The 25,063-nt window shown below is 28.7% G+C and overlaps 2 protein-coding genes across 6 annotated transcripts in view; one reads left to right on the top strand and one right to left on the bottom strand.

Moving 5' to 3' along the window:
• The first annotated feature begins 2,969 nt into the window (after positions 1 to 2,969).
• Positions 2,970 to 12,397, top strand: LOC129989338 (uncharacterized). The gene is made up of 2 exons (XM_056097817.1): positions 2,970 to 3,101; positions 9,339 to 12,397. Exons 1-2 carry the CDS (start codon positions 3,045 to 3,047, stop codon positions 10,764 to 10,766), a joined length of 1,485 nt encoding a protein of 494 aa, XP_055953792.1. The 5' UTR covers positions 2,970 to 3,044; the 3' UTR covers positions 10,767 to 12,397.
• Positions 12,398 to 15,849: 3,452 nt separating this feature from the next.
• Positions 15,850 to 25,063, bottom strand: part of LOC129989368 (nuclear factor 1 X-type-like) — an 81,981-nt gene continuing 72,767 nt past the window's right edge. For all 5 annotated transcript variants that reach the window (XM_056097865.1, XM_056097866.1, XM_056097863.1 and 2 more), the window contains one exon: positions 15,850 to 24,556. In XM_056097865.1, the coding sequence (XP_055953840.1) occupies positions 24,453 to 24,556 (104 nt within the window). In that variant the 3' untranslated portion in view covers positions 15,850 to 24,452. The remainder of the gene's footprint in view (positions 24,557 to 25,063) is intronic.

Raw genomic sequence — 25,063 nt, forward strand, 5'->3', positions numbered from 1 at the left:
TTATCTGACAGTTCTTAAAGTTGTTGAATCTACTTACTATTAGCCAGAAATAAAAGAAATGCATAATCTACTTGAAGAGAATACACACACACACACACACACACACACACACACACACACACACACACACACACACACACACACACACACACACACACACACACACACACACACACACACACACACACACACACACACACACACATATATATATAGTAGGATTGAGTGAGTTTCAATGAGCAGCTTTTTAATAAAATTTAATATTATCATAAATGGGCTTACTTTAATATAACTTTTAGGGTTTATACAATAACCGACTTTTTGAAAAACCGGTTTTCAAATTCAATATTTCCAAAAAACCGGTTTTATCTGGTTTTCGAATTTTTGTCAAAGTCAAAATATAAAAAAAAGTCAAAGTCAATATATATATATATATATATATATATATATATATATATATATATATATATATATTAAGGATTATATACACCTATTACTTACACAAAATAACGAAAACCAACAAAAATTTCAAATAATATTTATATTATTTTCACTAATTTTAATTTCTCCTAAGAAAATAGGATTTTAAAAAACATAAAATATCAACTGAAGGTGGTTAAGTCTTGTTCTTATTTTGAACTCAATATTGCGTGACATTGAAAATACTCATTCACTAGCTTCTGAGCTTGGTTTTATAGTTTTCATGGCACCAAATAACAAATCTAAGTTTTTTTTAAAATTATTTATTTAATTCGTTGCCTCAAATAATGAAAATTCAGCTTACAGTGTCTTTGGATTTGTAAGTTTTTCTTCAGAGTCTTGAAGAAACTTATGAATTGATTTTTCTATGGCTTCTTTTAAAAAAGTATTACTCTGGTGAGTAGTTTCTTCGATTTGCTCTTCATCAGAATCTGTTTCCACGTAAGAATTCGGAAATATTGTAAACAATATCTTTCCAGATAACTTAATAATTTCGGTTTTTGAAGCTAAAGAAAGTACACTAGATTTCTTCGCTGAACTAGAAATGTTTTTTGCATTTTGCAAATACAGCAAAAGAGTTACCAATTCTACTTGTCTTTTTTCCTGAATTCGTTCTTCTAAAGCATATAATAACTTCAAATTTATTTCAGTGTTTAAATTTTTTAGTTCATTTAACCGAAATTCAAATATACCTTTACTTGTTAATAAATTGGCATCTCATCGCCCTAAGCCTTCAGCTAGCTGCTAGACAAATCGATAAAATTCAATACATATATATATATATATATATATATATATATATATATATTTGCAGAAGAAGAGAAATATCCAAATGTGACAAATTTACTTTAAAAAACCGGTCTTTTAAAACCGGATTTGAAAAAGCGGTCAAACCCTAATAACTTCCACCATTTAACGAATAGAAATTCTTTTTCCGTTGAAAAATAAATAATTTAAATATCTGGCTATATGTTTTTTATGCGAAAATAATAAAATTTTCATGTCATAAGCTATATTTTGAGGAAAGCTGTTGAATTAAATATATTTTTAATGGTTTCTTTTGTGTGTGTTAGACATAGTCCTAAGAATCCTTGAAATAAATTCTAAGAATGAATGTGTATATCTGTGGGTATGTGTATTGGCATTCTATAGAACAGACCATTTGACCTAGCTACCTAATTTGGCACATGTATGCTTTGTAGGGTGGGAATGAATACTTCAGAGCGCTTTAGAAAATTTTTAGCTATAATTATTATTAATAAAAAATTAAGCCGAATTTCGACGTTTATTCCTTGATAACTTTCGAAAATATTATTGCTTAAAAATAAATTTTACACCATTTGAAAATTTAAAAATTTCCCTTTTTAATGACATTGCATTATCCTGCGAAATTCTACTTAATTTTGGCAATTAATTACTTAATTATTATTTTTTTATGGGGCTGTCTCCATTACAAGACAAATAAAATAATACGGTTTTACCAGACATAAATAGGGTGAAGCATGTATACAATATCTAAACGATTTATCAGAAATAACTAATATTCTCGATTAACGATCTATTAAATATAACCAGAAATAACCAAATTCGCGGTTAACGATTCAATAGTGATTTATTAAATATAACCAATAATCTCAGTTAAGGATTCTATAATGAATTATTAAAAATAACCAGAAATAACCAAATTCTCAATTAACGATTCAATATCGATTTATTAAATATATCCAGAAATAAACAATATTCTCGGTTAACGATTCAATAACGATTTATTAAGTCATATCATTAACTCTCCAACCCGCAAAAGTCACACAGATAAAGAATACTGAATGGCCGAACCACCGCAACAGCAACATTGGCGGGAACTGTGATTAAGTCCTAAGGACCATCACCGGCCACGGTATAACCCTTCCCGAAGGAAGTACGTCCTGTCAAAAATGGGAGGAGCTAGACCTCCACCTATTTATGTACCCTCCAGGGGGACGAAATCCAACCACCATGCTAGAAGCATCTCATTTTTTTTCGAGGTGCCCCCCCGGGGGTATAGCGATTTATTAAATATAATCAGTATTCTCGAATCAGCTAGTCTCCAGAGGTGACTAGTAATAAATAATTAAAAAAAACCCTTCCTTTTCACAAAGGCAATGAAATAAAAAAATTAAACGCAAATTCATCTTTAACATTAGACAAAATAAATCTTTATTTGTTGATTAAGTTAAAAACATATTGAAATGTAAAACTAAATAAATTATTTTATTAACCGAAGGGTCTCATAGTGTGCACCGCCTAGGATCGGAAAATGCATAAATTCACTTCTGCCAATTAGTAGGGAACTTTAAAAAAGAAACCGCTATAAACATTGGTTTCCTGCATGCTTGTGCGTGCTGCTATCAGCTCCTTTACCTGTCATGTGATCTAGCGTCAGAAGTGACGTAACGGCGAGATGTTAGCGTGTACTTCCGCGGCTCTTTCCAGTTAATTTATTTCCAGACGGCCGTGCTTGCAGTCGGTTGTGAAGTGATTGCGTTAGAACAAACATTCGTTGTGAGTCAGTTTCTCGCAGGATCATGGCTGCTTCCCCGAACGAAATCAACAGTGCTAAGAAGGTTAATAAAATCGGTGAAGTAAGTTGTTATTTGTATTTAATCTAATTGACATAGTTTAATTATTTAGTTACTATTTGTCATCGATTAATTACTTTTTAACTTGCGTGATGAAGAAATTGCAACAAACTGAATCCAAGACGTCGTCAAAATATGGCCAGTTTTAAAGTCAGTTATATTTTAAAATTCAATTCATTAACTTGCGAATTTATTTAAACTTCTATTTAGATGACACACCTTATATTGAGCCTCTATTGTTGTTTAAATTCACCTAAGAATATAAGGAAAACAATAGATACTTATCTGTGTCCAAGTAATTTTTGTCTTTTATATATATAAATTTGTTACAAATTAATTAGCAAAAATTCTGTAATTCTTTATGGAAGTCAGATATTTCATGAGAAGAAATCAAGCCTTTTAAACACATTCCTCTCCTTTTTTTTAATGAAATATTGTAAGTTATATTAATTTAAATTAACAAATGCTTAAAACTTTATTTTTTAAATGTTATTTTATTTATATATAATTAATTATAAAAAGGACACAAATTCATTTATTTATTAAATTGTATTTTTTAAATGTTATTTTATTTATATATAATTAATTATAAAAAGGACGCAAATTGATTTATTTATTAAATTATATGCTTTTATATTTCTTACTTTTAGGTCAAACACTGGCATAGGGAATTCAAAACAATGAACATAAACTATGATTTTAATTAGAAAAAAATTAATACACATAATTATAATTTTCTTCCATAGAAAATGCGAATGAAAGCCTCAGATTACCTTAAATTATTTTTTTTTTGTTCATTAAAATAGTCGTATTTTTGTTGTTTTCTATAGAAAAAATTCTATGTGCTGCTGTAATGGGTAAGATATAGCAGTAACTTAAGTATTTGAAAATTTTTAAGACTAAAAAATATAGCTTTTCAGAAGAAAAAAAGCTTGATATATTTGTTTTATTTATTTAACAATTAAAAATTATTACTTGTTTAAAAAAGAAAAAAAAAAGTTATATACTACATAGTAGGAAAGTGTATACTGTGTAATTGTAGGATTTCTTTTCTTTTTTATTTCCTAAAGAATCGTCTTTTCTATTAGCTTATGCCCGGTTTAGTTTGCGGTCAATTCAACCTATATTATTTTAAAATTGTACATCAAAAAGATAATATTTATTATTTCGATGTAAATGTTAGGAATCATTCATATAGTTGACTTAAAAGAATATTCTGTTCAAAAAAATTTTCAAAATATAAAACAAATAAATAGATAATATTCGTAAGGTTTAGTTCGTCCAACAAAGCTGTTTATTTTAGAGATTTTTCTCGCCTTTAAAATAAACTTTAATTTTGTGATACTCTTAGATGGCATTTATTTAGTCTGATTATCATTTTAAATTATTTCATTCTATTTGTATAAAATTTTCAAAATTATGTTCTATATCGTTTTGTTTACATGGCATTGAGGTAAACTAATTTAATGTTTTTCAGACACTAATTTCACTTTCTTCGTCTGGGAAACAAAATGAACATTTTATTGCATAGTGTTACTTTTTCTTTATTTCTTTCTGCTTTGTTGAATCTGTTAGTCATATTAATGTATCAAACGTAGAAAAAATATTACCTTTTCATTTAGAAGTTTAAGTTATCTACGTTATCTAGTAAATTAATATTATGTTTAAAATTACCGGAATAATATTTGTTACAATATTATATAATTTTGAAGAATATTGTTGGAACAGGAAAAAGTTTTTGTTTGTTCCTTTAGTAACTGATTATTCAATAGATTAAAGATTAAAAGTCTTTTAATTGTAATTATTAATTTGCATCTATGACATTCCGGGAAAAATTGAAAAAAATATCGTTCGAATTTTTAAACATCTATAATTTTCCCCGCTAAACTTTTTTTAAATTTTTTTTCCATGTGCATTTCAATAATAGACATACAGTGTTTAATTAGAGAATTTTTTGTAAACATTTTTCAGAATTCAAGTGTAGGATGTGTAGTATAGGATAAGAAGTGTAGGAAAAGTGAAGTGTTTAATATGCATAAATTAGGAATGTTGGAACTTGTATAAAATGATCAAATACTTATTATTGTCCAAATGAAAAATTTCCATCTAATTCACAAAAATAAATTGAGGAGATATTTCAATTTATTTTTGAAAAAAAGTTGTCAGGACTTTGGTAGGAGGTGAACTAACATATCTTTCACACACACACGCACAACACGCACACACACACACACACACACACACACACACACACACACACACACACACACACACACACAAAGGGAGGTGGGAAAATAAAGAAAAAAAGTAGAAAAAATATCTGATAAATTAAAAAAAAAAATGTTTTTGTTTTCATTTTCATTTAAAAAAATAAAACAATATATATATTTAACGTGATTAAATTAAAAAAATTTAACCAGATGTTTTCTTTTTATGTACTAAGATAAACAGGTTTACAGGTTTATTTTTACTGTCCTCGTTCTAAGTTTCAAAATGACCTACTTCCATTCTGGAACAAACGTCTGAGTTTAGTATCTTTTTTTTTTTTAGTTTTAATTATATTAACGTATCGTTTTAACGCAACTGTTAGCAGGTGTGTTATATATGGAACGCATTTTAGTTTTTAATACTTTTATTGCGAAAAAAATATGCATTGCTCTACTTTCATATTTAAAGTACTTTTTAATCTTTTGAATTGCCCAGAACGTGAATAATGCTGAACCTATTCATTTCTATCTTTTTACCATCGTTTTTATTTGCTTGGTATCAGCATAAAAAATATTTTTTTTTTCTAGCCGGAAATGGGCGAATATAGTTATATCTTCAGTTTCCTTCTACAACGAGAAGTAGACAGGCCGTTATGATAAAGAATGAATTTTTTTGAGAAATAAAATAAGGGAAATAAAATTATATATTTTTTTTCTTATAAATATGCTAATGTGTTAAGTGCAAATAGATTTAATCTTTTCTTTTAAAAAATAAGAATTTTATTTTATTTCATTTTTTTTCCTCATTTACTGACGGCACACTACACTTTGTTAGCCAAAGAATCAAATGGCCATGTTCTGACTGAAGATTAGTAATAGTTTTGGACCGCGGTCAGATGACGAGGACGACATATGAGCTGGCTTTTGCACATGCATTAGAATAGGTTTAATTCGTCAAAAAAAAAAAAAAAAAAAAAAAAATCAAGCGATCAGGCGTAAGAGAAAAGATGAAAAAAGGAGATGTTTACATTTAACAATGAAGTTAACTCATATTATTCTAATATGACTTATGTTATTGTTTATTTGTCCTCGGAAAAAATAAAATAACTAACTTTTTTGACCGCTTTGGATTTGCAAATGATTACTAAAAGTGGAATATTGGAGTGACTACATAACTACAAAAGTGGACAAATTTTCGAGCCTGAAAGTATGTTTTTTTTTTTTAAATTAATCAGTGGAAGTGGTCTTTCCGAAACTTTTTCAACTTTCTCGCTTACTCTGCCAGAAACCCCTCTGCATAAAATTGTTGACCTAAGTTAAGGTCGCCAAGTACCACTGCATGTCATTGGTGAATATAGTTATGGCGTGAATTTAACATTCTTACTGAATCTATTATGTAAATATGTATTTCGACTGCTTTTTATCCACTCAGTTGTAACCAAAATTTGAGTCCATATACCAAATTCCAATTTGTATAGCTCAAAGTGTTTTTGAATTATCTTTATCACAAACATACAGGTAGACAGACATAACGCCAAAAATGTGTTTTCCGAACTCGAAGTCTGAAATATAGAGATTTTTCAAAATCTCGAGTTTTAATTTTTTGAAGATTTCAAAATTTTCTCTATACTTCCTAAACGAGAAAGTAAAAAAAAAAAAAAAAATTAAGGGGGAAAAAATCAATAAAAAAAAACGCGCGTTTGCATACACACGCACGCACGCACTCTTTCTCTCTCTCTCTCATACACACACATACACCAGTGTAGTGATTCAAAAAAAGTCAAATCAAGGATTGTGGTTGAATTCTAAAAGGGGAGTTAGTACTGCACCCCCATACTATACACACAACTTGCATTCACTATTGATGCTGCTGAAATAATTTTTCCCACAACAATTAAATTAATATGTACGGAATAATGCTCCTGATTTATTTTTACTGTTCATGTTTAGGATAATTAATTCTGCGTAATATTGTTTAATTATCGAACGTTAAGTATTATATTCTGATTCTAACTAATTATTATTATTAATATTTTTCTTTCTGATATTAAATTAATATCTTCAAGTCATAATACATTATTTAAATGCCTTGCTATTTAATTTATTTTCTTGAAGTTACAGAATTGTTAGTACATTTAATTTTTTTTAAAAAATTTAACTTATGCGTAACAATTTACACTTGCTAATGGCTTCAGAAAATTGTTTTTAAATATTAATTTTAGATTTTTTACTGAAGACACAGATAAAAGCTATTATATTTACTATTGTCTCAAATGCACGAATGCTCACAGAATAATTGAAAAAAAAAGGATTGTATTAGATTTAAAAATAATTGCCTCATTATATGAGCCGTTTATTTTGAAAGTGGGACAAGTCCATTTTTGAAAAAAATGGAGATAATGGCAATTATAAATAAATCTTGCTATGATCTTTTTATGAGTAAAAAATTTATAGTAAAAAAATATTTAGATTCTGGTATTTTGTAGATGGAAGTTTTAGCTCTTAACAGTATTGCAAATCTGTTTATTTTGAAAGTGGTGCAAGTCCATCTTAGATTGAAGTTATATTTGACCGAATATATTACGGCAAAATTTAGCTCCGGTTGCTCTATGGGGAAGCAAATGTGGCCGTTTGACATCATGTCTGAAATCTAGGGTGTTTCTATTTATCTATTGATATTGAAAATCGGTGATTATACAGTATTTTATAAATAATAAAAAGTATATTTTAATTTTGTGTGTCGATAATAATGTTTACTTCCACCACCGATTATTCAGTCCAGTGACAACGAAATAAAATGTCAATTGTCTTTTGCTCCTACATCTGCAATAAAAAAATCTGAAATTTTTTATCTTTTGATTTATATATAATTTTTTGAAATCTGAATTTTTTTTGATATATATAATAAAACAACCGAAGAACAGCCTATATAATAATTTTTTTTATTCGTTACTGTTTTTAAATTTAAAAGTGTGCGTATTATTTTACCTAATTAAGATGGAGAATAGAGTATTTGTGAGTATCTAAAGTTCTGTATGTAATATAAAAGATGAACTTCACAAGCATTTTAACATATTACAATTGTATGAAAGAAAGAAATTATATCTTGCAAAAACACTTACACTCGAAATGAATTTGTGATGCAAAATCAGTCATCCTCTTACAAAGTTTCCCCAAAAATTGGAACTAGCTTTTATTTCTCTATGCATTTCACTTAGGCATATACGTTCAATTACAAATTTTCATTAAATAAGGTATTTAATTGTATGAAAATATTTTGACTTCTGTAGACGGCAATAATTAAACATTACACAATGTTCAATAGTCAAGAAAATAAACACTTGTGCTACCTTTTGGGGACATCCTGTATATATATGTATATGTTGTTTGCAAAGCTATGTTTAATTGTTATAAGATGTGCCCAAATGAAAAGGAGATCACGTTTTTATCTGAAAGATATTTGATTGCTCTTAATGTTCAATATAACATCTACCATGACTTTCGTTGTTCTTGGATTGCTGATAGATCTAATTTTTCATAGTACCTTACTCTTTTTTTTAACTCAGTTTCCAGAGATTTTATTTAAGGGAACGAAGATAGGGTTAGCATGATGTGGAAATATGGAATATGGGAGGATGTTCATGAACTTCTCTCAGAAATTTTGTTGAATGTCAAAAGATATTTTCGCCCCCATCTGGTCTAGTGATGTTCTAAAATAGCACCATTTGTTTCGAGAACTTGCCTGTGTTCTTATTTCTGAAGATGTATTTATTTAGGCAACTTGTTGCTCATTATCTGCTCGTACTGTTTTATCCAATAACTTTCTTCTTCGAATAAGAATAAATTAAGCATCTCTTTATGGCAGCGTGATACTTTTTGGATTGGTGATAGGTTTCCGGTATTTTGACATAATGCTGCTGCACAGTTATCTCCTCTCCGGTTGGGCACACCTTATACAATCAGCTGCCATTCAGTATTATCACACTTTTATCGAAAGTTTTTAAAAATAATAATATTATATATTTCATTTCAGATCGATATTTCAAGGCAAAGTGACTTCAACTATTTCGTCAATAAATCTAAAATGTATATATTAAATCTGAATGATGATAAAATGCATTGCGAGGAAGCAAAAACTGAATTAAACATTGAAAATGCAAAATTGAAAGAGCATATGAAGCATGTGCGTCAAAATATATTTGCATCTTCTCCTTTAAAAGTAATCAGAAATCGTACTTTTGCTGATACTGTTCATCATTTTCAGACAACTCAACCCAAAAAGAAAGTTTTTTGCCTTTACGATTGCTATTATTTAGTGAAAAAGTCTTTCACTGAAGGTGTTCAGCACGTGAAACGAGGGGAAACGCACATCTACAAAGCTATTGGAAAACCATTGGACATTTATATATCAGATAGACCCTTGCAGCTAAAGTCCTTGAGAAATAGCTACGATGAGTCAAATATGAGGCCAGAAAGAATTCCTCCTGGAGAAACGAAAACTTTATGTTCAGATACTTACTACATTGTCATTGCTCCTTGCCATACAGTTTTCAGAAAAGAGATAATAAGTGGAGATGGAAATTCCACTGAAACATCGCCTTCATTTGCAACCGAAGAAGATTCCCAAGTTACGAATGTTGTGGAAAACAGAAATGGTTTGTCATCAAACAAAGAAACAAACCAGCTTAATAGTATGAGCAGATTATCAGAGAATGAGGCTCAGCCATCGGGTTCGAGGGCTCATCAGTATGATAATACAACACATTCTATGGAATTACAAAGTTTCACCGAGCCTGCAATGGTACATGGCAGTGCCAGTAGAGGTTCCAAAAGATCATCCACCGAGAGCGACAGGCAATCGAAAAGAGAAAAGTCTCTCTTTTCTAAGTTTAAAGATTTACATTCACAGATGCAGGCTGCTTTAACGCCACCATCACCAAGTTCTTTAAGACACGAGGTGGAACAAATCAGCGAAAGTCGTTCAGTAAATGGTAGCAGTGACGACAACTGCCACCGAGCAGTATTTGCAGTTCGGCGGGACAAAAACATCGAATCCTATGCTTTAAGGCCCGATTCCACTTTTCAGGTGATTCAAGATAGCATAATGACTGGATCGTTTGCTATCGAGAACGAGGATATGGACCCATTCGTTATCGAATATCACGGCGAAGTGCAGTTCATTCGAGAGTTAGCTAGGTTTAAGAATGGGTCTACATTCGAGACAACACTCACCGTTCAGAAGGATCTGTTGAATGAATTGCTAGATTCTACAAGGAGAAAGGAGAAAGTCATTGTGAACTATTTCTTCGAGGTTGCTTTCAAAACCATTGAAGCCACTTATAAAAGGTTTTCTGAAATGCGAAATACAAAGATGATTGGTAGCTGCGTACCAGCTATTGTTCCGCTGTGTGATGCTAAATTTTCTGGTGTTGTCCCTGACATTTATGAGGCAAAGCCTTAAAAACTTACAACTTTTCCTGCCACAGGTAGCACATCTTGTTGCACAATATTATACAATATTGTGCAACAGGATAATATATTATATAATTTAATATTCAACAATATTATTCCATATTGCGAATGTTGTTTAATATCATACAATATATATGTGTTGCTAGGGGGCAGGACTTGATTGATTAAGATAATATTTATAGTTTATGCATATATTTTATAGCTTATCTATATTAGTTATTTTTATTAAAGAAGTCTTTCTTTTGAATTTTTCATGTAGATGCGATTTGTTGCTATAAGTAAAATAAATTGAGGAGGAATCAAATACATAAAACTTCCAGAACTTATTAAAAGAACCCGATCCTTTCAAAAATATTATGATAAAAGGTATAAGCTTGGTAAAAATCAAAAAAGTTCTTCAAAAAATGCTTTAGATTATTAATGTATAAAAGCAGAAAAAAATATTTATAAGAAATTAAGCATGTCATAAAACCATTAGGGCTCAAATAGGAATATTATGAACAAAACGGAATTTTAATTATTTTTAGAAAGCATTTTTAAATTTTTAATAACTTTTCCTGAATTTTTCTTTATAAATTCATTGAGACTTGATTTCTTTAAAGCTTTGTTTTTCGCATCTTATTGTTTCGCGATTTTGTTTTGACTTCCATATTTTCGATAAATCAATTTTTTTCTTTTTACTTTCTAGAACCTTTCATAAAAAAGGGTGTTTTTTTATAACTTTATTTTTATTTTTTTCTACTTTTTAATTTTTTATAATTCATTATTGTATACATCATGGAATTTTAAAATCAGCTTTATCTCTAGTTCTCTATAGAAGTGTATCGTGCATATGAAGTCACAATTTAATCAATATTAATTGATTAACTGTTGTTTCTGTTTAGAAAATATTGACATCGGGAACACTAACTATAAAAAAGACTTATTATTAATTAAAAATGAAAACATAAAGCAAATCACAACAAAGTGTGCAAAAACGAAAAGAAATTTGAATGATTATAAGATAGATTAGGAAAATAAATATATTGAATCCTTGCTAAAACAAATAACTCTAATAAATAAAAGGATTTGTTACGCATAAGGATTTTTTTCCAGTGATTTTTAAGAGGCTGAAGATGAAGCCTCATCCTTGGGAACTAGACACTGGCGTTCCACGTTATGCTGCCCACTTAACCGGACATATGCCTCGCAATCCTGGGCCCTCGGACAAGAAGGCAGATATGGGCACTGTAGGCCTTGGCTCACATAGGACTGTCGCACCACTGAGTTTAGTTTTTGGATATAAAAATTTCTCAATGTATTTTGCAACTTCGGAATTAAAGAATAAATATATTTATTCAAAAAGTTTTCACGATTTACCTTAAATGTTCCATAATACGGGAAAAAAAAAGATATTGCCAGTTATAAATCAAATTTCAGCATTTAAAAAATGGATAAAAATGCAATTTATCTCTTAATTTTGAAACTAGACAATACTTTTTATCATGCACTAACTTTTTCTACAGAATTTTAAAAAATCTTATAAAATACATTTTTGCTTTATACCTATTTTTATACATAAAAAACTTTTTTTCCCAACTTTTGAAACACGTTTGACTTTTAACCAGAATTCTTGTTCCACGGACGTTTTTAAAATCTATTTTATATATATATATATATATATATATATATATATAAAAAAAAAATAGAGAGAATTTTTTAAAACATCTTTCCAAACGTAATCATACAATAAACGCCACTACAGAATCAAATGATTAGTGCGTTTATGTCATTAAAAAAAAAAAAAAATCAGCAAGAATGAAGTACGAAAAAATAATGGTATACTCTGAATGTCATTTATCTTCGTTACACCACTATTTTTATAGTAGCGCCATCTCTTTTGAATGATTACTTGTACAATTTGCGTTTTGATGACCTTTTAAGACCTGAGCAGAGAAGAATTTCCGACTAGGCAGCTTCCCAGGACCGCAACAGCTCAATTAAAGATTTTTATTTTTTTTTAAATGCCAGATAAATTTCTAAGAAATATAACTTCTATGAACTATAAAATATTAATACTTTATCAAGTATGATTGGTAAAATTTTTATGTTTCTTTACATTCACTTTGCTATTAGAATATTCATTAACACCAAAAATCTGTTTCATTACATTTTGTGTAAACATGGATGTCGGTCTATCTGGAGTCATAATAGATAAATAAAAATACATGCATTTTCTAAAAGGATTAAAAAAAAATAGCCTTGTGTAAAACATTAATATACATATATATCATAGCTGATGGGTAATGAATCCCCATTTGTAAAATTTAAGATTTGTGTCCAGTTTCTCGCCAAGAACGACAAAATCGTAAAGCAACTATAAAAAAAATAGTGACGAAAGCCCACCACTGGGATAGCTTCCCGAAATAGTAACAAATGGATTTTAAGGTCGGATAAAGGTTGCTAAATGGGATGGCATTTGACAAAAAACTGCACAAAGAAAATTCAATTTTAAACGTCAGAGCTGGTATGCCACTATATTTTATCGGCATATGCCTTGATCCATTAAAATGAAATATAATACTACCTTAGGGCCGGGATAGGTTGGTAGAGTGTCGGATTCGCGTCCCTTAGGTTGCGAGTTCCAACCCCGCCGGCCGAAGATTCCCCGCGTGCTTGGTGGCTGTCGTGGTCACAAAGTCCTGCATGTCGAGAGTAATACCACGGGGGGTACTGGATCAGGGGTGATCGTTCTCTGATTCAGGTCTAAATTACGATCTGTGGTTGAGTGAATGAAGTCCGCCCCTTAAAAAGGGTTGTGACGTGTGTGTAGCTAAGTCGTTCTTTTGACCCTACTATAGAAACAAAGCCCCCCCCCCCCTCAGGCTTAAATTGGCTGTCTTCGAACAGCGCGCTTGTCCATGGCAAATGCCATAAAAAACAACATAATACTGCCACAACAATAGTTGCCTTTCTCAAATACAAATAGGTACAACTTACAGCTTCTCATCTGAAGGAAATAAAAAAAGATTTATATTAACTTATATTAAATGTTTATACAGTTATTTTGAAGTTATAAAATTATTTATATTTTATATAGTTCTATTGGCTATTACTCTTCAGATATTATGATTGTAAGGTAAATAGCAACTTTTTCTACTGTACTATGGACTGATAAATAATTATATCGTGTTCAATCTCTAGTATCTTTTGTTTTATATTTTTAATTAAATAAGCTCATCCAAAAAAATCATGTGACGTCATCGTTTATAATATATATAAGAACTAATATTTAATTTTTTCTTCTGTAAAGTGTATAACAGTTTCCTAAATAACATTAGTCCTATACATTTGATGTGTGTCAACCTGAATATGAGTCGATCCCATTTATTGTTAATCTCTCTCGTTTTTTGTTTATTATGATCCATATTTTTATCTATTGTGCATTTCCTATTAATTTATAAAACTGAATATATGTTTGAAAATTTTTTTTATTTGCTTCTGACCCTCACTCTATATACAATAAATATTTTTTTCAGAATGGTTGTGGTTTTATTATTATTAATATTATTTTATTATTATACAGCCCCAATTAATTCGAACTTAACTGGCCAAGTCTATGAGTAAAGGATTAATGAGAAATAAAACATATGACAGCTCCTGTTGCTCAAGGTGACCTTGGAGTTATTGATATAAATATAATTCAATATTGTCATTAGTTGTCTCTTTGATGTACTTTCAAAAGAAATTAGCCCGCATTTATTCTCTAGGTGAAAAATCTTTTAACAGTCAGCTAGTCCACGGGTGCTTAAACACATATCAATCTATCATTTTTCAAAAGTATCCATCGAGAGAGCCTAAGAATAAAACTTGCAAACTTCGGTGTAAAGTTCTTCAGTCGGGCAAATCAAAATATAATTAATTCAAAAAAGTCAATCAAGACATTTAAAAGTCTGAGATTCTTATTTTAGTCTCATTGAAGTTACACGACGTCCGTTTTGGAACACATTTTTAACCATAGAGTATGACGAGTACACTTTTTTTATATTGGAAAGTGGAGTTGCAGGAGTACATAGTAGACATAGATGACAAACAATCAAACATAATCGCATTCCGACAATTAGTCTTAAAACATTTGTCAATATCGTTACTGGTATTTTTGCAATTTTGGTTTCTATTATATTTTTCATTGTTTTCAATCAACAGTTTAATGTTTCATAAACAAATATCGCCAGTTCTTTTTTGAACGAATAATGGATAATTGATTTTTTAAACATTTCAGAATTTATATAATAGTATTCTCATGTGAATAATGCTGGATTTAAAATAATGTTATTTTTTATACATTATTTTAATACAATAATAATTTTTTAAACATTTCAGAATTTATATAATAGTATTCTCATGTGGATAATGCTGGATTTAAAATAATGTTTTTTAATACATTATTTTAATACAATAATAATTTTTTAAACATTTCAGAATTTATATAATAGTATTCTCATGTGGATAATGCTGGATTTAAAATAATGTTATTTTTTAGTTCAGAAATAAAAATGAGTTTTAAAAAAACTTTTTATTAAATTTATTCATTGGCAGTTTCAGTCTGTTCCAAGCAGTGAATTTCACACATCCAAGCAATAGATAAATTCATGTTAGTCATAAGAAAAATGGTTTCAACACAGACCAGTTTCTTTAGTAATAGAAAAATCTTTATTAAGTATTTAAAATGTTTTATTTCTGGTTATTAGTTTTGTTTAAATGAAAAGTTGGACTGTAAAAACATGCTAACTTATGTGAGAAATGTTTTTAGCAATTTATTTTTTTCAAACAACTACAATAAAATCTGTATTTTGTAAAATAAAAGAGAAGAGACAAAAACAAGTGATTTTCGGATTTCATCAAAAGTTTCTCTTGTTAAATATGAATAAGCATGAAATAGAGCCATGATTGTCTGAACATCATATTCAAAATTAATCAAAATGTTGGCCAATGTTACAATTCTTTATGAAAAACACAACTCTCATAAATAAGCTTCAATAATCTATGATCAATTTTTCACGCATAACTGGAAACTTGTTGACAATTTCTTAAAAACCTTTTCATGCAACAAAAAAAAATACGAGATAAAACATTATACACCACGAATGGTCGTGGTCCACACCATCATGAACATATTTGACTCAGAAAACTTTACAACTGGGCATCGCTTGCTGAGGAGTGCACACTAAAATGAGCTGCAGATATTCAAACAAACATTTCCACTCTATCTCCAGTGAACATCCTTCAGAACACAGTACCTCCCAAGACTAGAGCAAGGCAAGATAATAATAAGGGGGGGGGGATTCATGAATATATCCTTTTGCTCTATATACTTTAGATTTACAGTTCTTAATTGGCTTTCAATTTGGAATAATTTTTTTCCCATCCACATTACCATCAATCAGCATAACAAATATCAAAGGATTACAATTCAAAATACTCAAGAAAATGGTATATATTTCTTTTTAAAAAAAATCAAGCTTTTAAGATAATTAAATTTACTTGATATTCTACATTTCTGCATAAAATATTTCTAGATATGGCAATAATTTTTAAAATGAAGACTTTTTGAACATTACTTTTTAAAAATGAATTGGAATATTAAACTTTACTTTCATTTGGATTTTATTAAAGGAAATTAAATACAAGAACTCTTAATCACATTACATGAAATACATTAATAGTATACAATATTAATATTATTACTTTAAATATTAAAAAATTAACATCAGTAACCACAGATTTTGACATAATATTTAGGAATTGATGGTAATGTATGGACTGACTGGACATTACAAATGAAATTTAATAGACATATAGTAATAATATTTAAACAAATTAAGTAATATTTAAACAAGTTAAGAGACCAAGTAAATTTATAAAACCTAATATGCTAACAAAATTAGGGAAAATTTAAACTTTATTTATTATTATTATTTTAGAGATGGACTTAACATTTCTTTATCATTATAATTATGCTTATTGCAGTAAAATAAAGCCCCCTCCTTTTTAATTCAAAGTTATTTACTTAACTTTTTCATAAAAGAAATTATTCGAGGTAAGTAGCAATAACTTGCATTTCTTTATTGTGGTTATATTCTGTAATATTTTTTTAGATATTTTATTGCAAACCTTCAAATGTTATAATCACATATATTAAAATAATGGCTTCCTTGAAATACCAGTAGGTTTTGGTCATTGATTATATTAATTCATTATGATCTAATTCTTAAGAATAATAATAATAAAAAAATAGCCTAAGAACTATATGGTTTTTGCTTCAAAAAATAAAATCATTCCAGCAATGAATATAAATGATTTTAGAAGATTTTTTTTTTTGTTTATTTGAAGGGAGATAGACACTTTAAATAAAAATTACTGTATCTAAAGTGAAGGAACCCTAAAACTCTATCACAGATAATACTCAGATTAGAATACACAACATTTCAAAAGATCTGCAATTTAACAACAGAGATTAAGTTCAGTGGAGAAAGAAAGGGTCGTTTGAATAGCTACAGCATCATTACTAGCAATAAATCTAAACACACTACATTACATCTACCAATATTTATAAGGCATATGTACAAATGTTATTGCTAATAATATAGAGAAAGCATTTAATAGGAAGAAATATCTTCATAACATCTGATAATAGAGGCAAATACTGTATAAAATATCAGGCACTTGGCATAGATGAGCTCAACATTATTCATAAAATACTGTTAATATTATTGCTTCATGAAAACAGATGACTCAAAGGCAACAATTAAAAATGGAGAAACCATATTTTGGAGATAACACCATTCCAAACATTCAGCTTCAGGTTTCATTAGATGTGAAATTTATTCTGAAAGAAATTATTTTCCTGCAGTTTTGAGAAAAATATCAACAACCGTTCACATAAGTCAGGAAACAGCATCACATATTGATTTCAATAAGAAATTCTGATGCAATTAAGTTTGCTTGAAGAAATTTTCTTTACTTGTACAGCATAATGTCCGTATGTCTAAGATCAGGGGACAAGCGCAGCAGGTAAATTCACTAATATAAATACACAAACTTTGAGAACAAGAACATGTATAAAACTAGAGCAATTAATATGCAGAGGCACTGAAATAACATGATTAATTTTGGACATCTTAAACAAAATATATGTACTTTTAGACTAGAATAAGAAACACCGGATAGTAGTACTGCAATATTAAACATTTCAATAATAACAGTGAAAAAAAGGGATGCATAGATTTTAAATACAGTACATAAATCATATGTTTAGTCTTTATTGCAAAATAAATTTGCATCATTAATTTTGATAGAAAATTCATTGAGCTGATTTTAAGGTCAGAAAGATAAGAAGAAATTTAATTTTCAAATACAGAAAAAAATATATATAATTATTAAAAGATATCAGATATTACACTATCTACAATATTTTATTTCTGAAATATTTTTAGTTATTATTTATTTTAAATATTTTAGAGATTTAAATATCTTTATAAGTGAACTTTCGCTATTTTATAAGCTTCAAAATAATAACTATAAAGAGAAAAACATAACAAGTAATTAAATAAATATCACCTCAAATTTACAAAAGTATTTACCAATGCAATGTGTTTTTACACAAAAGAATTCATTCAATTTTTTAAAAATAACTTATCAACAAATTTCTATAACAAGGAAGTAACAACAAAACATACACTATTTACAACTGTACGATTCAACAAGCAATCTGATTTTTAAAAAAATAATAACAAAACAATTGGCACTTACATGACTAAAAGACAGCTACAAGCAACTTTCATACATATATAGCAATTTAAAATAGAATTTTTTATGTGTATAAATAAAACTCTTTAAAAAAATTTTTGGATTTCGCTAGCATACTAAAACACAGAGCATACAAAATAAAAATTAAAAGAAAAAGGAGAAAATTAATTAAAAGAATAAATAACACACATATGAAAGCAAAATCAATATTTAAAATACATATAACAAATATTTCTGAAATTGGTTAAATAGGTTTCAAAGAAGTTTTAAGCTCTTATTCTGAAATATTAACCCTCAAAGTTCCACTTTTTAATTGACAATAATTAAGACATAAATTATCTGTTTTGATTATTTGAACTACAGTTTTAAAACAGAAATGTTTCTTTAAAAGCATTCTGTAACAAAGCTGCTTCATGATACTAGAATAAAATAGGTTAAAACCAGTATATAAGATCATTCTAGATCGACCAACACATATCAAAGTGAACTACTGAAACTTGTAAAATATCCATGCCTGGAGAAATAACAGATTCTAAAATAGTATTAAAAAAACATTTGCTATAAAAATGCTTTTTACATTATTTCAAAAAAATTTATTTTGAAAATGTGCAAACAATCATACACCATTTCAAATATACGACTGTTTAATTACTGATTATAATTTCTAGTATCACAATAAATTCCATTTAATGTCTCATCATGAAACAGAATATTTCATTTAATGATGTAACCATACAGTAGCAGAATGCCAGGGGTTCAGACACTGCAATACAATCTATATGGCGCATATCAAACACTATGCCTGTCATATTCTTCAGGACAGAAAATTAATTAAGTTTATTAATGAAGTAAACACTGTGGTAAATATAAAATTAAATTAATCTCTATATACACTCCAATAGTAAGTGTTCTACAAAAATTCAACAGACATTCAATGAGTATTGAATTGTTTCCTAATATATATTTTTAAATTTAGGGTCTTTAAAATCAATCAGTAAAGTGTAATTAAGCATTACAAAAAAGAAACATTTCTTCAATATGTAATGATTTTCATTTTCTAATGGCCCCCATCCTAAATATCTGTCAGGGGCCCCTATATTATCTAGTTACATCACCGTTTACACTATGATTACCTTAAACTTAATATGAAAGGCCATGTATTTCATATACATGACCTTATATTGAAAGAACATGTATTTCATAATCAGTTGAAACTTTTTTAATAAATAAAAAGTAGGAGACTAAAAGAGTTTGTTGCATGTTACAAGAAACATCACTGCCATAATTTCAATAAAAATAGATTTCTTAAAGTACTATTTATGAAATAGAAATATTATTGCTTCCAGTAATCACTGTCAAGCATTAGCTTTCGCAATATTTAAGAAAGCACTTGATCTTTGTTAATAACACAAGTTGTAAAGCCACTCTACCACATAAAACATCACAGAAAGTAAATGCCTCAGCAAGAATGCCCGACTACAAAACTCAAATCTATATCATGTTAAGAAAACTTTCCTAATGCAATATATTAAAAACTTCTAACTAAAGCTGTACAATGCACATTATATACACAAATACATACATGAATTTAAAATAATGCATTTCAAAGCATCATGAAAAATGAGAATGCAAGGGTAGTTATTGGAGGAAGACTAACTTTTGCAAAACATGTGAATGTCTCTCCACACATCCTGAGAATAGAACTCAAAACAAAACAGCGTTCGAAGATGAAAAACGAATACTATAATTTATAATTTTCACAGCACACAAGAAAAATGAAAAACATGCAAAATATTACAATAGAATTCAGATGAGTAACACCGGGCTTACATTGTCACGCTACATAAAATTTAGCAGATTCTCTTCACTCTCTTAATTTACAGCTACATAAAATCTATAATGGTAATAACTTGTATGTACAGTTCTAGAAAATCAACAAAAAATATACAGACTAGTGTAAATCAGGCAAAAGGAAGAAAATGGAGGAAATGCTGGTAGAAAGTGAATTAAAAAACAACAGACAATTGTCAAATCTTACTTGATCATGCTACCTTCTCTATTCAATGCCCCATATGGTGCCTAATAGAATTCATCACGAAAAAAAAATCATTTTGCTTCAAAAAGCTATAAAATTCCGTACAAAGAAATCAAACTTGGCAGCATTATCAAATGAGATTTGAAACAGTCCAAAACAATTTTTGTTTCAACTGCCACAGATGGTATGAATATAAATATCATATTCTTAAAAAGCAAAGCCTAAAGATGACTATTCTAAACTACATAAATGTTATTCAATAATTTTTATAGCTATCTGAATTTTAAAAAAAAAAAAAAATCTTGAGTTATTTGAGAACAATATATGGCACATATCAAAGATAAGTAAGAATTTGTATGCACAAAAGGAACAAAGAGAAATTTTAGACTTGAAGCAAAAGTGGATTGATATTAAGTTATCCTAAGATTTGTAAATATAATATGACAAATTATCTTTAAAGTAAATTTTTAAAAATTTATGAAAGAAGAGTTAGAGAAAGATAATATTGAGTATTAATTCAAATGTCATTCATCTTTATCAAAACTTGAATTTGAAAATGAATGGAAATGAAATGCAAGGCAAGAATATATCTGTTTTTAGAGAAATTTTCTACTATTCAATTGTAACTACGAATATTAATAGCATCTGAGTTAGGGAAGTTATAATGCAGTTGAATTTTAGAAATATGTGTTAAATTTGAATGCAAAAGGTGCTTATAAGGAGAAAAAGTCAAGAACAAGATAAAAGTTTACTCTACAAAATTAATGCAGGAAAATCATTGGATTTATCATAAAATGTAAATTACCTGAGAGTTTGAATAACAATTCTTCAAGAACTTATCAGCATGCAATATAGCACCATAGCACTGCTGCTGTTAATCACCAAGTAATAAACATAATCTTTCAATATTAATTTCAGCTTCACAGACCCAGGGCAAAACCAGGTCGAAACACTATACAATTATCTTTGGCATCTGGGATCATTATTTCTAACATTGCCCTTGGTAACATAAATGCTTTCATTTAACAACAAACATAAATAAACATAATTTTCTTTTATAATAATATAACTGTGCAAAACACTAATTTTAACGAATAACTGTGTTTCACAGTTTTAACTGCTTCAGAAAATAACATTTAACATTATTGCTCTTAAAATTCACTTTTCATAGTTGTAACACAGAGAAGGCATTTCTATTCAAGTGGGAGAAAATGAGTGCTCACATCACACATAAAGAAACAAAAGACTTGCAAATTCTTTCTTGGGTAAGTTCAGAAAAATATGGAGATTCAACTTTATAATAGAAAATGGATAACTTTACATTGTTTTTCATTCCTCTCCTCAACAGGAGAGGAAAATTGAGAGAAAACCTATTCTACAAGGAAAAGATGGGCAAAATGTAAAAATGCCCTGAATGGTTTTTCAGTATTAATTCAACAAGTCATTCCTAAAGATCTAGGAATAGATTCTTTAATTCATGCGCCAAAGAGGCAAAAAATTTAAAATGGTTAACATTAATTCTACATTTCATGAATAGTTTCTACTTGAAAAATGTAATAGATTCAACAATGTCAAAAGAGACTGAATCAAGAGCACTTATAGTAGTACTTTTTTTTTCTTTTTAAAATGAACAGAGGCGCCAAGACAGCCGTAAGATCACTCGGTGTCGTCTAAAATTGCTAAAAAACATTTGCTGAGGATATTATAAATCCTGGTTTAAACAAAGTACAATAAAATTTTTGAAATAAAAGATCCAAAATGGACATTTTGTTCGAATGGGTGTGATCATGGAATCTTGACAAGCTTTACATTTCCATTAAAAACGATTCAAAATGAAATATTTTTACATATAGAAAGATATTACACATAGAAAGATATTAGTAAATTTTGAAACATTTACATAATCATTGAAACAGTTTTATTAAAATATCATTTTTTTAAATTAAAGTTTTAGGATAAGTTACTGTAGAACTTCAAAAACAAAATAAAAGAAACATTGCTTTAGAATGATTTTTTTTCGAAAAAATTTCTGGTGATTTCGCTCAATGATTTCATATATATTAGAAAGAAAACATTCTTAATGGCATTTGCATGAAAGATGAACAAGATAGTCATGATCACAGCCCTTATGCATTCTAACTGAATAATTACTAAAAAAAGTACAAATAAAAATTATTCAACAAATATATATGGTATATGACTCAAGAAATAAAAATCTAACACACAAATAGTAGTTTCCTGTATGTCTTTTTTGGCGCCTCTGAAAATTCAATCTACCATCTAACCTTTTCTACATTTGTCTTAAATGGAGCTTAGTTTTCAGGAGCAAAGAGTGTTAAAAATAAAAATTATTATCTTGTTTTATTTCGCTAGCAGCATCTAATTATTCTAGCAGTCGCTTTCTATCTCACTATCTTCTAGGCCACTAGGAATAATCGTTAGTTAAAGATTTGAAAGGCAAGAGGCAAATTGAGATGCCTTTCTATATATCATTTGACTTATTAAAAAGTGAGAAAATTGTTTGTAATCTACAGAAATTTTATCTAATGCACACCCAGCCTCGGCAGAGGGATTAAGTAATGGATTTGAAACTTCTGACTGACTTGACAACTCATCAGCACCATGAGTCTTTACAATTAATAAAGAGGAGACGTTTCAAAAATAATTTGAACAATTAGGAACTCCCAATAGAATGGATGATGTATTAATTGTAAAAAATATGAAATGGAAATATTTAGAATTACTAGAGTAAAGAAATGCTGAATAATACTTTATGTCATACTTAAGTTTTTCTTTTTTATTACTGTACTAATAAAAACATAATAATGAACAGGGTTGTGGCATTAATGAATTAAATTAAATATATTTTTTAAAACAAAAGACAGGATTTCTCTTAATATTAAAATTTGCAAATAATTTTTTAATAAATATATATATAAATATATACATTTTATTTTTTGAACTAGCCACAGTGAAAAAATTTAAAACAAATCCAATCATTCTGAGAAAAAGCTAAAATAATTTGTATTTCTATTCAATAGCTACTCAACAGCTATGATATTAGAAGTAATTATAAATAATTTTGGGCTTTGATTTACACTTGAGAAAACTATTAAAGATAAAAGTTTATAATTTGACATTCCTACTTTATAACAGTAGTTTTGCCTTTAAAATAGAAATCTATTTACAACAAAATTCTCAACTTGAATGAAGCAGGATGTTATTTACATTGCAGATAAGCGAAGTCAGTGGGGATGTGAGTATTATAAAATGTAAGCTCTAATAAGCAGGTGATGGTCAAACTCACAGCAGTGTCCCAATTCCCTTTCCTGGCTGGGTGTGCTGAAGGTTCTACTGTTAAGTCCTTAAAATGCAAAATTCTTGAAAACCTACTGAGGCCCCAGGAAGTAACCATAGTGAAATCTCAATGGGCGGAAGTAATTGTCTTAGAAATCTCTTAGCTATAAGCAATGAAATGGAAGAGAATAAGAGCACAGCACCTCTTCAGAAGGTGAGGTGTTTAGATAAGGCATCAATTCCAGTCTTGATGCTCCTTTCTTTTATTTTAGTTTGGTTTCCTTTCATCCAACGCCTTTTGATTGTCTCTGGCACACACACTTGAGTACTTTTTTTTACGAGTTTACTTTGCTTTGTACTTTTGCATTATTTTAGCGAACCTTTTGGCAGAGAGTTTGCCAACACCAACCAGGAGCTGTGGGTAAGTATGTGTAGTCACTGCTGTCCCTCAAACAATAGCAAAACGATAATCTCGACAAACGAATTGGGCGATAAGGTGTTTTCCCTTCTATTGTACACTTCTATGTGGTTTTTAAAATATAAAAATCTGTTAACTTAGGATGGTTGAGACTTTGTAGGAGTCACAGGGGCACTGCCACCGGCAGTTTGACTGCTTGCATCTACACCATCATTGTTGTGAACAACAGTGAAGTAGCGTTCTGGAACATAAGGGAAATAAATATTAAAGGATGAAGTGTGTATAAAAGTCGATATTATTATTTATAAGTATAGAGATTCAATGTTTTTGAAAATGAAATGTTAACAAGGCATTTACTTACTAAATTATAAACTAAATAGTTTCTCAAACTATGTTTAGATTTTGACAATGGTCAACACTTTTCAAAGAGTTATAATATAAAACCTCCTGCAATCTGTATTATATTTTTTATTTTCTGATTTATAGATTCTTCTAGATTGTTTACACATAATTCATTTCCTGTTAATTTCTTTACTTAGTTAAATAAATGTTTCATAGGCAAGATTTCAAATTCAAATACACTTATTTTTTACAATCAGGAATTACCAGAAGAAAGTTTTCAACACATAAAATTTTTTTAGCATCAAATTAAATATTTATTTTAAATCAAAATATTTACAAACTTTGAAAAAATAGCTAGAGTGTCCATAAAAATATTACAAAATTTGAATATTAATTCTACTACTAT

The sequence above is a fragment of the Argiope bruennichi genome, chromosome 10 (genome assembly GCF_947563725.1).
Source record: "Argiope bruennichi chromosome 10, qqArgBrue1.1, whole genome shotgun sequence".
NCBI lineage: Eukaryota > Metazoa > Arthropoda > Arachnida > Araneae > Araneidae > Argiope > Argiope bruennichi.

Excerpts from the sequence above, each read along its gene's own strand:
- LOC129989338 (XM_056097817.1), top strand. The coding sequence starts at position 3,045 with ATGGCTGCTTCCCCGAACGAAATCAACAGTGCTAAGAAGGTTAATAAA. Across the intron at positions 3,102-9,338 it reads AGGTTAATAAAATCGGTGAA|ATCGATATTTCAAGGCAAAG; the intron begins GTAAGTTGTTAT and ends ATTTCATTTCAG.